General features: G+C 34.3%; 1 protein-coding gene across 6 annotated transcripts in view; it reads left to right on the top strand.

The window, feature by feature from the left end:
* The window catches only part of CCSER1 (coiled-coil serine rich protein 1), a 1274087-nt gene that overhangs the window by 661815 nt on the left and 599208 nt on the right, over positions 1–13064 (top strand). For 5 of the 6 annotated variants that reach the window (XM_045820200.1, XM_045820201.1, XM_045820199.1 and 2 more), the window contains one exon: positions 11139–11216. In XM_045820200.1, coding sequence (XP_045676156.1) covers positions 11139–11216 — 78 coding nt within the window. Of the gene's footprint in view, positions 1–11138; positions 11217–12482; positions 12495–13064 lie in introns of all 6 variants that reach the window. The other variant, XM_045820202.1, reaches the window with a different exon arrangement.

Below are 13064 nucleotides of genomic sequence, written 5' to 3' on the forward strand. Positions count from 1 at the left end.
ATGTCTAGCAGAACTCCCCTCATGAAAATATGGGCCTGGGGAATGAAGCATCCCCTCACTAATAGAAAGTGTGTTCTATAGACTAGGATGATGCTTGTAATGGATTCTTTGGGACTTGATGTATCAAAATGTTCTCTTGGTCCCTATTTCCTATAGAAGACATGTCTACATTCATGTTCCCCCAGTTACCGTCACTGGATAAATCACTTCATTAAATTTTCACCCAAAATATAAAATTTAGCCAAGAGTGAGAAAGAAGTACATAAGCTGCTTATGAAAAAGAATCCTAATCCATGAAAATATTTCTCACTTGATATTACAGCATCATGTCCTTAGACATGTGTTTTTTACTTATTTTTCAATGCCCTCACTTTTGTCTCTTTGCATTCTTTCTTCTGTTTTCTTTTAAGACATTTGTGCAGCTTAGAATTACTAGAATAACCCCATAGTTAATATATAGTTCCAAGTGTACTCCTACTTAAACATCGTACAAATGCCAGAAATTTTACTGGACTCATCATGTCACCAATATTCAATTCCCTGTAGCAAGTGCTTTTGTGGTATGTCGAGTTCACCAGCTGGTCTCCAGTAAATCCTCTCAAACCTGGTGCATAATCTCTCATACACCTATTTCCTCATTTCATGAAAGTCTCAAGTATCTAGAACATACCAAACACTACAATAGACAATGTGGAAGCAATTTGTCTCTGAATAGACATCATCCTTGCTGTGAGGAACTTACATACTAGTGTAGAGGACAGAGAAAATATAGACAAACAGCCAAATAAAAGAAATAATTGTCAGTTGAAATGAAAGATACTTAGTAAAAAAGAAGTTAAGAGAAAAATTACCTGGAGATAACACTCTAGTTCAGAAAGAGTATTAAGGCAGAAGCACTTATTATGAAGAACATTCCAGATACAGGCTATGGCATGTTAAAAAGTTTAAGTGCAAAAAGTTTACGTCAACTCAAGCAGCTGAAAGAAGATGACTAATAGTCACTTTTGCAAGAGAAAGACTGGTATGAAATGGAATTATAATAAATAAGGACTAAGGAGAGGCAGGGACTGTATGTCATGGTAAATAAAGGTGTACTTTTTATTATATATAGACCAGAACTGTTCAGTAGAAATATACCGCAAGCGGCAAATGGTAGTTATTTGTGTAATTATTTCAAATGCATTTTATTTAACTTAATATATGCAAAATGGCATCATTTAAGATGCAATACATATAAAATTATTCATAAAATATTTTATTAATGAGTTTTTTCCTACATACATTTTCAAAATCTAGTGTGTTTTTTATACTTAACAATACATTTTAATTTGTACTAGCTACAATTCAGGTGCTCATTTTGCCATATGTGGCTATTGGCTACTGTATTGGAATGGGATACTATTAACAGGTTTTAAGCCAGAGAATGTGATTCAAATCACTTGCTCAGGTTGCTTTCCCGTTATTTACAGAGAAGATGGAGTTTATAAAGTACAGGTAAAGACAAGAAAACCAGTTAGGAAGCTGTGTAATTTCCTTTGGCTACTGTTTAAAAGTAGCACTAATTGGCTGACTTAAAACAACAAAGATGTATTTCCTCATGGTCTTGGAGCCTAGAAGCCTGAAATCAAGGTGTTCCCGTGATTATGGTCCTTCTGAAGTCCTCAGGGAAGGATCCTTCATGGCCTCTTCCAGCAGCTGGTGGTTGCTGGCAATCCTTGTCCTTGTTTTAACTTTTAGATACATCAGTCTGATTTCTGTCTCTGTCTTCAGATGGCTTCTCTTGGCACATCTGTGTTGCTGTGCCCAAATATCCCTCTTCTTTTTCCTATCGCTTTTTTATTGTTGTTCAAGTACAGTTGTCTCCATTGTCCCCTTCCACTCCCCCCACCCCAGTCATCCCTACCTCCCACCCTTGATCCTACTACCCCCCTTTGGCTTTGTCCATATGTCCTTTATACATGGTCCTTGATGGCCCTTCCCCTTTTCCTCTCCTGTTATTCCTCTCCCTGCTCCCCTCTGGTTACTGTCAGTCTGTTCTTTATTTTGATGTCTCTGGTTATATTTTGTTTGCTTGTTTGTTTTGCTGATTAGATTCCACTTACAGATGAGATCATATGGTATTTGTCTTTCACTACCTGGCTTATTTCACTTAGCATAATTCTCTCCTGATTCATCCATGTTGTTGTGAAGGGTAGGAGCTCTGTCTTTCTTTCTTTCTGCTGCACTGTTGCGCGTGGGTCACCGGCCAGCAGTGACCACGGAACACTGTGGATGGCTCGACGATAAACACGTGAGAAATAACAACATGCACAGAGACAAACTAGTTTCTGTGGGGAAGTAGGGACGAAATGGCCACCCCCCCTAGTGGGGAGCGCCCCGATTTACAGTCCATACCTGCTTTTATTGGGCTCATTTTGCATAATAATTCAGGTAAAGTACAGTACTCATTAGGGGAAGTAAGGAACTATAGAAAACAAAGAACTCTGCCGGTCTATTGAGTTTGGGGGTCAAAGAGCTGTAAGACTGAGGAACAAACTAACTTCCTCCTAAGACCCTTCTCATTCAACTGAGAGCATTCTAAACAAAGGAGGTTTCACAGTAATTTACATATTCTTTCTTAGGCCTGATCACCCAGGGGAATCCGCACTTCTCAGTACCGAGCTGCACCACCCTGTCATTGTTTTAGGCTTAGGTGGAGCAAGGGAACTAGGTAACCAAGAGATAAGGAGATTTTCTCCCAGACGATGAGAACTCAGACTTTGTCAAAGCCAAGGAGCGAGGGTCCATCACCCCCTTTTGCTGCAGCCCCCCAAGTCCTTCTTTTGGGAGCCTCCCAAAGTGATCGTGCCTGGCTTAGGTCGTTCCCCCCGTGGGGAATCTTACCCGTCTTTGGCTAACCGACCAAGCTTTTTGGGGGTTCAGTTATGAATAAAGCAGCAGAAGCAGCATTCCTGCCAGGAAGATAAGCTTTTATCTCCTTGCCGGCTTACAGTTCCAAGGGCGTTCCCTTAGCCTTAGCTTGGCGGGGGTTTCAGCCTCTGATACCAGTCAGGGCGGTTCCCAACATTGCACAGTTTTCCATTGTGTAAATGTACCATAGTTTTTTGATCTACTCATTTACTGATGGGTACTTAGGCTGTTTCCAAAACTTGGCTATTGTAAATTGTGCTGCTATGAACATTGAAGTACATAGGTTCTTGGCCTGAAACTAGAAACTAACCTCAAGGTAAAAATTCAAAAACAGTCAAATTCATGGAGATTGAACAGCAGGCTATTAAACAATGAATGGGTTAATAATGAGATCAAGGAAGAAATCAAAAAGTTTCTGGAAAAAAATGAAAATGAATACACAACAGTCCAAAACTCATGAGACACAGCAAAGGCAGTCCTGAGAGGGAAGTTCATAGTGACACATGCCTTCCTAAAATAGCTAGAAACATTCCAAATAAACAACCTAACCCTACATTTACAAAAACTGGAGGAACAACAACAAACAAACCCAGAGCAAGTAGAAGGAAGGAAATAACCATGATTAGAGCAAAATTAAATGACATAGAGACCAAATATCCCTCTTCTTATAAAGGCAACATTTATATTGGATTTGTGATTTATTCTAAGCCAGCATAACCACATCTTAACTTGATTACAGTTGCAAATCCTATTTCTTAATAAGGTCACATTGCTAAGTTCTGGGTAGATAAGAATTTAAGAGGGACGTGATTCCACCCAGTACAGAGGCTATTGGAGTGAAAGCTGGTGGTGGCTTGCATACACCCAGCATACATTTGTGCTCTGTTCCCCTGTTCGCCCATGGGTAGTGGATCTAGATAGTAGTGGTAGATACAAAAGGAAGACGTAGTTATGACGTAAATTAGAAAAGATGACTTGAATTGTGGAGAGGCCAAGGCCCAAAAATATGGGTGATATTTGTCTCTTCTTTAAATTTTTAATTTATTTTTCAATATGTTGACATACAGTAATTATAGTAGTTTCAGGCATACAGCATAGTGATTAGACATTATATAACTTGAGAAGTGATGGATGACATTTCTCAATTACAGCTTCTGTCATGCTTTTCCTGATCAGTCACTTAATGCTTACTCTTTTAACTCAGGAAATTCATATCCTGGCTTCTAAAGGCTCTATCTCAGAGACATCTCTTTCATGTCCCTCTTTGTGGGGACTTTCTTAATTAGCTTCACCTTACTGAAAAGAGTATTAAATTAGAGAAAATGAATTATTCTGTCATAAGCAGTAATGAAATCAAATATATATGATTAATGCTATTATACATAGTACAGTGTGCTCTTTGGAAAAAAAAAATTGGGAATCCAGAACAGTAATGTTAGAATTTAAATGGAACGCATCATTCAGTTATTGTTGGAGAAAAGAGTTCATGTTTTACATCTAGAATATTGCATTCAGTTATCTGGGTACAATTATCTCCAATAACTTCAATCTGAAAAAATAGAAAGATTCATAATTTACATTTTAATTTCTTTCTTTCTTAAATGAAGTGACATAAGCTCCTCTTAAAAGCAGGTATATTTTCAGCTTCTGTAATCTCTTATGGATAATGAGTTCCATTAATTTAACCTGTTGTGTATGTCCTCTTTTTCTTTTATTTCAATTGTTGTTCAAGTATAGTTTTCTGCATTTTATTCCCATCCCAGTCCACACCCTCCAGGCCTCCCCACCTCCCCCCCCGCCTCCGTTTCTACCTGCCCTTATTTTTGTCCATGTTTCCTTTATACTTGTCCCTGTAAACCCTTTCCCTTTTCCCCTAAAATTCCCTCCCCTCCTGCTCTGGTCACTGTCAGCCTGTTCTCTATTTTAGTGACTTTGGTTATATTTTGCTTGTTTGTTTGTTTTGTTGATTAGGTTCCTGTTAAAGGTGAGATCATATGGTATTTGTCTTTCACTGCCTGGCTTATTTCACTTAGCATAATGCTTTCCAGTTCCATCCATGCTATCACAAAAGGTAGGAGCTCCTTTTTTTCTTAAAAAAAAAAAAATCATCTCCAGTCCTGTCTCAAAGTGGTGGGCTGTAGAGGATGTCAGGCATTTTCCTAATTCAGGTATCATAGTTTATATGGATATAAGTTATCTAGATGCTTGTTTTATTGATTTACTGACAATTTCTCCAGAGACAAGTCCTCCACTGCAAACATCTGTTACCTAGAATGAAGCACAATACTGACCAGTGGAGCTATTTAAGTATATAGCTAATACTAACACTACTTATTTAAATTCCAATAAACATTGTTGAAATTGAGTAAATAGTGGATGTTTTGTATTATTCTCCCTATATATTTTTTTTGTTTTATGTTAGCAATTATCCATAACAAAAAATTAAGAAAATAGCATTGATCCATTTTAATATCCAAGAAACTTTATGGTATATGCAAGGAGTTCTGATTTGTTTGGCCACTGTTGCTCTTGTTTATAACTGTTCTGGTATCTGCAGTGCTCTGCACTCAGGCGGAAGTGCTGTGATCCCTGTGCTACTGCCTTTTCATTCCTGAACTCATCTTCGGACTCGATGTCATTAAGCAATCCCAGTTACTTTTCCTTTAGTTTTTCTTCTGTTTTTAAGTAATCTTTTACTATTAACACTAAAGTCCCTTATGTGTTCAAATTCTTTATGAGCCATTAATTTTTTAGTTTAAATTTGACTCAGAACACTTTGTGAATTCTCTCGTGTTGAATTATATTACTTTTTAATTTTTTAAATTAGCTCTTCTCCTCTTTCAGAGTGTTAGTCTTTCAATACTATCTTTCTTTCTATAAACATAACCATTAGATTCATGATTTAGGACTTGAGTTTACAATTATACTATTTTACCTCATCTTTGTGTTGTTTTTTTCACATTTATAAGATAGTCCTTTTATTCTGATTTAAATCTACTTTTTTTTGCGCAGCTGTCATTTGCATGTTTTGGATAACAACCCAGGTGCTTTTGTTTTTCTTCCCCTTCAGCCTCAGTGTACCCGTATGTTTTCATATAGTAGTGTTTTAATTACTGTTACATATTTTTCCTGTATCAGATTCCTGTTAATTTTATTAATTCATAAGACTGCATTTTATTTTATTATAGTTTCTATAGCTAACTGGTGCAAGTAGGCCCTCAAGTTTTAATTTATAAAGTTCATCTTGTAGGTGAATTTCACAACTTCTGTGTAGGCAATTAAAATAGTAATTTAAGATAAACTGGAGTTATAGCTTGGGACTACTGATTATTTTCCTTTCAGGTTGGTTTACTGCACTTAATTAGCCATGCATACATTTTTAAAGAGCTCTAGTAGATGATAATAGGTGTGAATATCTAAAGTAAAAACAAATCATGTTGTTTAATAAAATGCTAGAATTTTAAATATTGTTCATAATTATTTTTGTTACTCAAGAGCTTGTCTAATACTGTAAATAAATACAAATATAATCTAAAATAAGAATAAATAATTCTAACAGTTTAGGCAGAATATATTTTTATATTTCTCATCACATCTTAATTAATCACATCATCACTATTAAAATGATTTCACACCTATTCTAAGCACACATTTGTTTTATTAATCTTAAGTGAGAAAAAAAGGAGTGCTTTGTCAAATATTGATATTTTCACTGTGTGGAAAGGAAACTTAAAGACAATGAAATATTTTATCCAGGCTGTAAATTTACTTGTCAGTTGTACCTACCAGAAGTTGAGTTGTTTCAGTTCTACCCTATCCCTCTGCGAGAGGTTAGACAAAGGAGTTATAATGTTTTCTTATATTAAACAACACTGACAGACAACCACATTAAATCACCTTGTAAATCAATTAGTGGTCAAGAAAAATAAAGATTGATATACTTCAACTGTTTCTCTTCTCCATGTTGCTTCCTTTTTGTTGTCTTTCTTATATATAAGGTGAAATGAAGTATTATAAATAATTTTATTGTAATTTCTTAAAATATTTTATAGCTTTATTTGTAAAGTAATATTTCAAAATATAGTTTTTTCTTACATAAGAAATAAAAATTATCTGCAATCCCACCAACCAGTCATAGTTATTTTTATGGTATATTTTCTATTTGATTATTTATAATACTCCTTACTGTATGTTACATTTATCAATCCATAGATATCCATTTAACAGAAATGCAAGAGACCCACAGATAATTATCTCACAATAGATATACATATTTTTATTTAATCCTTTAATTCTATGTTATAAAAATTTATTATGAACTGTCATATATTTTCTTCCTACTATTGCATTAAATAAAATATTTAACTCTTATTTACATGTACCTAAGTTTATTGGAACCATAATTTACTCTCTACATTTTTATAAATTTTAAATGTTGTATTATTATTTTCTTATTTAACTATATTTTATTGATCATGCCATTACAGTTGTTCCATTTCCCCCCCTTCATCCCCTCCACCATGCACACCCTCCCCCACCCACATTCCCCCCCTTTAGTTCATGTCCATGTGTCATAAGTTCTTAAGCTTCTACATTTCCCATACTATTCTTGCCCTCCCCCTGTCTATTTTCTACCTACCATCTATGCTACTTATTCTCTGCATCTTTTCCCCCTCTCTCCTCCTCCTACTCCCCTGTTGCTAACCCTCCATGTGATGTCCATTTCTGTGGTTCTGTTCCTGTTCTAGTTGTTTGCTTAGTTTGTTTTTGTTTTTGTTTTAGGTGTGGTTGTTAATAACTGTGAGTTTGTTGTCATTTTACTATACATGTTTTTTTCTTCTTTTTCTTAGATAAGTTCCTTTAACATTTCATATACTAAGAGCTTGGTGATGATGATCTCCTTTAACTTGACCTTATGTGAGAAGCACTTTATCTGCCCTTCCATTCTAAATGAAAGCTTTGCTGCATAGAGCAATCTTGGATGTAGGTCCTTGCCTTTCATGACTTGGAATACTTCTTTCCAGCCCCTTCTTGACTATAAGTTCTCTTTTGAGAAATCAGCTGATAGTCTAATGGAACTCCTTTGTAGGTAACTGTCTCCTTATCTCTCACTGCTTCCAAGATTCTCTCCTTCATTTTAATCTTGGATAATGTAATTATGATATGCCTTAGTGTGTTCCTCCTTGAGACCAACTGCTTTGGGACTCTCTGAGCTTCTTGGACTTCCTGGAAGTCTATTTCTTTTGCCAGATTGGGGAAGTTCTCCTTTATTATTTGTTCAAATAACTTTTCCACTTGTTGCTCTTCTTCTTCTCCTTCTGATACCCCTATAATTCAGATGTTGGAATGTTTCAAGATGTCCTGGAGGTTCCTAAACCTCTCCCAATTTCTTTGAATTCTTGTTTCTTCCTTCTTTTCTGTTTGGTTGTTTCTTTCTTCCTTCTGGTCTACTCCATTGATATGAGTCCCAGTTTCCTTCCCATCACTATTGGTTCCCTGTACATTTCTCTTTATTTCACTTAGTGTAGTCTTCATTTTTTCATTTAATTTGTGACAAAATTAAATTAATTCTATGAGCATCCTAATTACCAGTGTTTTGAACTGTGCATCTGATAGGCTGGTTACCTCTTTGTCGTTTAGCTGCATTTTTTTCAAAGCTTTGATCTGTTCTTTTGTTTGGGTCATTTTTTTTTGTCTGGATGGGCCTGTTACATAGTGAGGGGTGGAGCATTAGGTGTTCACCAGGGCGGGGCAACCCAGTCACTGGGTTGTGACACTGTATGTTCGGGAGGAGTCCAAGAGAGAACAATGGCACTTGTTCCACTCTCTGCCAGATTTCAGTCACTTCCCCCTCTTCCCCCAAGCAAATTAGGCCCTTCTGATGCTGATTCCCATGTGGGTGGGTTTTTGTACACTCTAGCACCCTGTGGGTCTCTCCAACGAACTTTCCTGTGATTCTGGGAGGCCCCTCCACAATCTGCCTCCTCACTGGGTCTGCCAGCTACCACTTTGCCACGACTCCACCCCTCCTACTGGTCTGGATGAATGTGTCTACTTTAACTCCTTGGTTGTTGGACTTCCATGCAGTTCAATTTTCTGTCAGTACTGGTTGTTTCTGTTTCTAAATTGTTGCTGTCCTTCTTTTGGTTGTGCGAGGAAGCACAGTGTGTCTACTTATGCCTCCATCTTGGCCGGAAGTCTACTCTCCACATTTTAAATTGGCATATAAGTACATATATAATTAGTAATTAAAATATGGCATATTTGTTGTTGTGGAAATGTCTGCGAAAGGGAATAGTAATGAATTTTGTTAGAAATGTTTGTATTCTTTTTGTAATTTTTGAAGGTTGCTATCCTTGACTTAGGGTTTTTTTGTTTTGCTTTGATTAGAATATTGGTTAATGAAGTTTTTGAATATTTTATTTATATTTATTTGATGTCATAAGTCTTAGGCCCATGAGTTGGAATTTACTAGCCCTCTCCAACTCCTATCCTCACAGTGGAAGCCCTTGAAAATAGAAATGTGAGCTGAAGCATAAGGAAGCATTTACTCTCTGTTCTTCCTACCCTTATTAGGTCATGATCTCTAATTCATACACAGACATTTATGCATATATACCTACAGATTTACAACAAAGCTTATTACTTTTCTGAAACTTAAGACTCCAACCTATTTCAAAAGTAAATAAAGTTTTCTAAACAAGCCTTGAATGATATCAAATGTTATTGCTTCCTTTACCTCTTATTATTGATAGTTCTCTCTTTTCTTTCCCTACCCCCAGTCTAAACAGACAACTTATGTCCCACTTTAATTTAGTTTGGAAAATGTAGCCATGTTTTCACTTATCCTTTTCAAACAATTAATACCTTGCCTCACTCTCATTACATCTTCCTGAATTATCTAATACCCATTTCATTTTTGTCTGAATAGCAGCACGAGAAACTTGTGATAGGAAAGATAGTAAGTATGAGACATTAATGGTATATGAAGCATTTTCTGTATTTCAATAATTCAAAATAAATTATGTTTATCAAAATTATGTAGTTACTTTGTTAAACAACTTAGATAATGCAAATCTCTGGCAGATTTGAGGGAAATGCCATGGGTTGGTGAGGGAAGGTGGAAAAAGGGGGAAGGAAAGAGAAAGATGAGTTTTATGTAATTGGAGTTCTTGATAGTAAGATTCTTCATGAGCACTGTTTCTTCCTAGAAAAACATGAATTAAATTACTTTTTTTCACATTAAGATCTTATACAATTATTTTATTAAGCATACAAAAGAAAATAAATTCTTACTTAAAGTAAGTTAAGGAAAAAAGAAAGTCTAATGGAATGACATGGACTTCTATGGAAACTTTCTCAAGTTAGATTTTCTAAACTGTATTGCCATCCTTGAAAATGCGCAGTGATAGTAATAAAAATTTAGAGACATGATGTGGTCATGTGAGTACAGCACTCCTAGCTGTGCCTGGTGCACAATGGAAACATGACATAATATTTAAGCTCAAGATCCCCTTTTATTTTAAGTGAAACATTTAAGAATGAGAAATTATTTTTTATTAAGTTCAAAGAAAATTTACCATAAGTATTTCAATATTAATGTTTTGGCAAAGAGGTTTTTCCTGTTTAAAAAATTTTAATACATATTATTTTATAACTAGGTAAGGGAAGTAATGCATTTGAAATGTGAAATCTCTAACTTCCTTCATGCATTACTTCCCTTACCTAGTTGTAAAATGATGGATTAGTGTCAAACTCTTTGAAGTGGAGATTCCTAACTGTGAGATTCCAGGAAAGAATTAAGAAGAAAAAAAACTCCTAAATAACATTCTCTGGGTGGTATTATTTGTTGAAAATGTCTTGGGGTTTAAATGTAAATGCTCTGAAACAAGAGCAGTAAAATCCTATAGAATACAACTAATCAGAAGTATGGCATACACACTTAGTCTTGGATTTAAACAAACCATGTGTCTCTAGAATTCAACTGTGGTTCTGACTTAATGGTTTTTGTATCTGAAAAAAAGATTGCAAAGGTGGGGTAATTTTGACTTGAAAATTAAAGCTCTGGATATTTAAGCTGATATGCAAAGAACCAGCAGAGAAAAGTATACACACACAAGAGTATCATGAGTTGTACACTAATCAAATCTTAATAAATGGGGAATATTAGTGTAGAAGTGATGACTCACTAATAATGTGTTTTTTGTTTGTTGGTTTTCATTTTGCAGGAAAAGGTAAAGCACTTACAGAAGGCTTTTGCTTCAAGAGTAGATAAATCCACACAGACTGAAGTTCTAGGCTATGATGTAAGTAGGTATATAAAACCATTTTATCTTCTTTATTGGTGTTTGAACTTCCATAGCTTATTTGCCTCTGCTGCTACTGTGTCCATGCATTGATTTAGTAGAATTTAGCAGTGCGCCATTCATCTTTTGCTCTTAAATAATCCCCAAATACCTTCTGGAATTGGAAAAGATAATTACAGCTACTGACTAGCATATCAATGTCTTATTTTTTTTATACTAACATCACTAATACAGTCTTTTGAATTAGTGAATTTGCAGACATGTGGATAATACATATTACAATAGTAGGACAATTTATTTCAAAGAAAGTACAAATTTATTTATTAACAGCTTAATAAAGTTTTCAGTCACCAAAGCCAAGCACATCATTTTTACAATCTGCCACATAAAAAGAAACAATTTAGCAGAGAAATTTATAATAATATTTTAGCTCTTGGGCTTTAGTGCAGGCTGCAGAAAATAATTTAATTGAAAGCTAGCATTTTTTTCTTAGTGTGAAATACTGAACTGTCAAAATAAGATTGTAAAACATCTTTGAATACAAGATTGCTTCTAGTAACACTAGATAATTTTGGATAGCTTTGATTCAAATACCTGTCCTTCCTTAAATGCAGGTAAGAAATTTTCATTTTGCCTGAGTTTATGACTAAACTTCATTGTTCTGAAAAATAGAGGAGCTATTGTCTTTATCTTATAGGTAACGTCTGTGAGAACTCTCCTATTTGAAAACATTTGATAGAATTTTTAGCACTTTATTAACAAATATAAATAGAGTTGAAGTAATTTTATTTTATGAATGTGTTAATGAAAATGTGTTTATTTTCATGTCTTCATTATAATAATAAGTATGAATATTACTTTTGTATTTCCTTGCAAAGAAAATTAATATATTTAATATAAATCTACTGGTCTCTCTTAAGAAATAAACCAAAGTTTTGAATTCCAGTGCAAATTGTTTTTCAATATTTATATGCAGTACTTTTTAGTTTAAAAATCATTAAAATCTGTGCTTTTGTTTTGAATTTTGCTACATTCATTTTAATGTTTTCTAGATACCTAAAAATTCTAGATATCAATATTGTGATATATTTATTGACTACCAGTGTTGTATATTATTCAAATGATGTTATTATTTCATATTTTAAGAAAGAAATTATTTTTATTAAGTTCAAAGGGGATTTACTATATTTCAATATTAATACTTTTGGAGGAATTTTTTCCTATTTAAAAAATTTTAATACATATTATTTGTATTTCATTTTCTAGGATATAAACCCGGTATGTATTTTATAAATAATAACCTATGTATTTTTAAATCTTGAAGTCAGAGAGTTATCCAATCAGTAAGAAATCCAGAGTTCCCATGAAATCTTATTCTAATGTAACACAGGAAAACAAGTTAATATAGAATCTTCCACCTTCAAAACTATCAATTTTCAAATAAGTTAACTAAATTTCAGAGAAGTCCCTTGTTCACTACCACATGATCTTTATGGCAGTGGTAAAAGTCTAGTCTTTCCTTACAAGTAGTGCATTTTTTTAAGCTGATTAAAATTATTAGTCTTATTACAAGCACCATAAATGAGTTGCAGTTGCAGTTTTGTTCCACTGAGGGAACAATTTTTTCTTTTAAAAAGTAAAAAAGTGGTAAAGGTCTAGTCTTTTATTAAATGTAATATATTGAGCAAAAAAAAATAAATTGAGAGGAAAAAGAAAGAAAAAAACTCCTATAAAAAAGTAACATATTCTTATAAAAGGTGAAAACACTTGAATTTGGACAAATATTTCATTTTACCCCATAAGAGAAAATTATATTTGAGAAAATGAATTCTAAATGTCCAAAGGACT

Source organism: Phyllostomus hastatus, unplaced genomic scaffold (assembly GCF_019186645.2).
Source record: "Phyllostomus hastatus isolate PE091 unplaced genomic scaffold, TTU_PhHast_1.1 phas_scaffold_39, whole genome shotgun sequence".
In the NCBI taxonomy this organism is placed as follows: domain Eukaryota; kingdom Metazoa; phylum Chordata; class Mammalia; order Chiroptera; family Phyllostomidae; genus Phyllostomus; species Phyllostomus hastatus.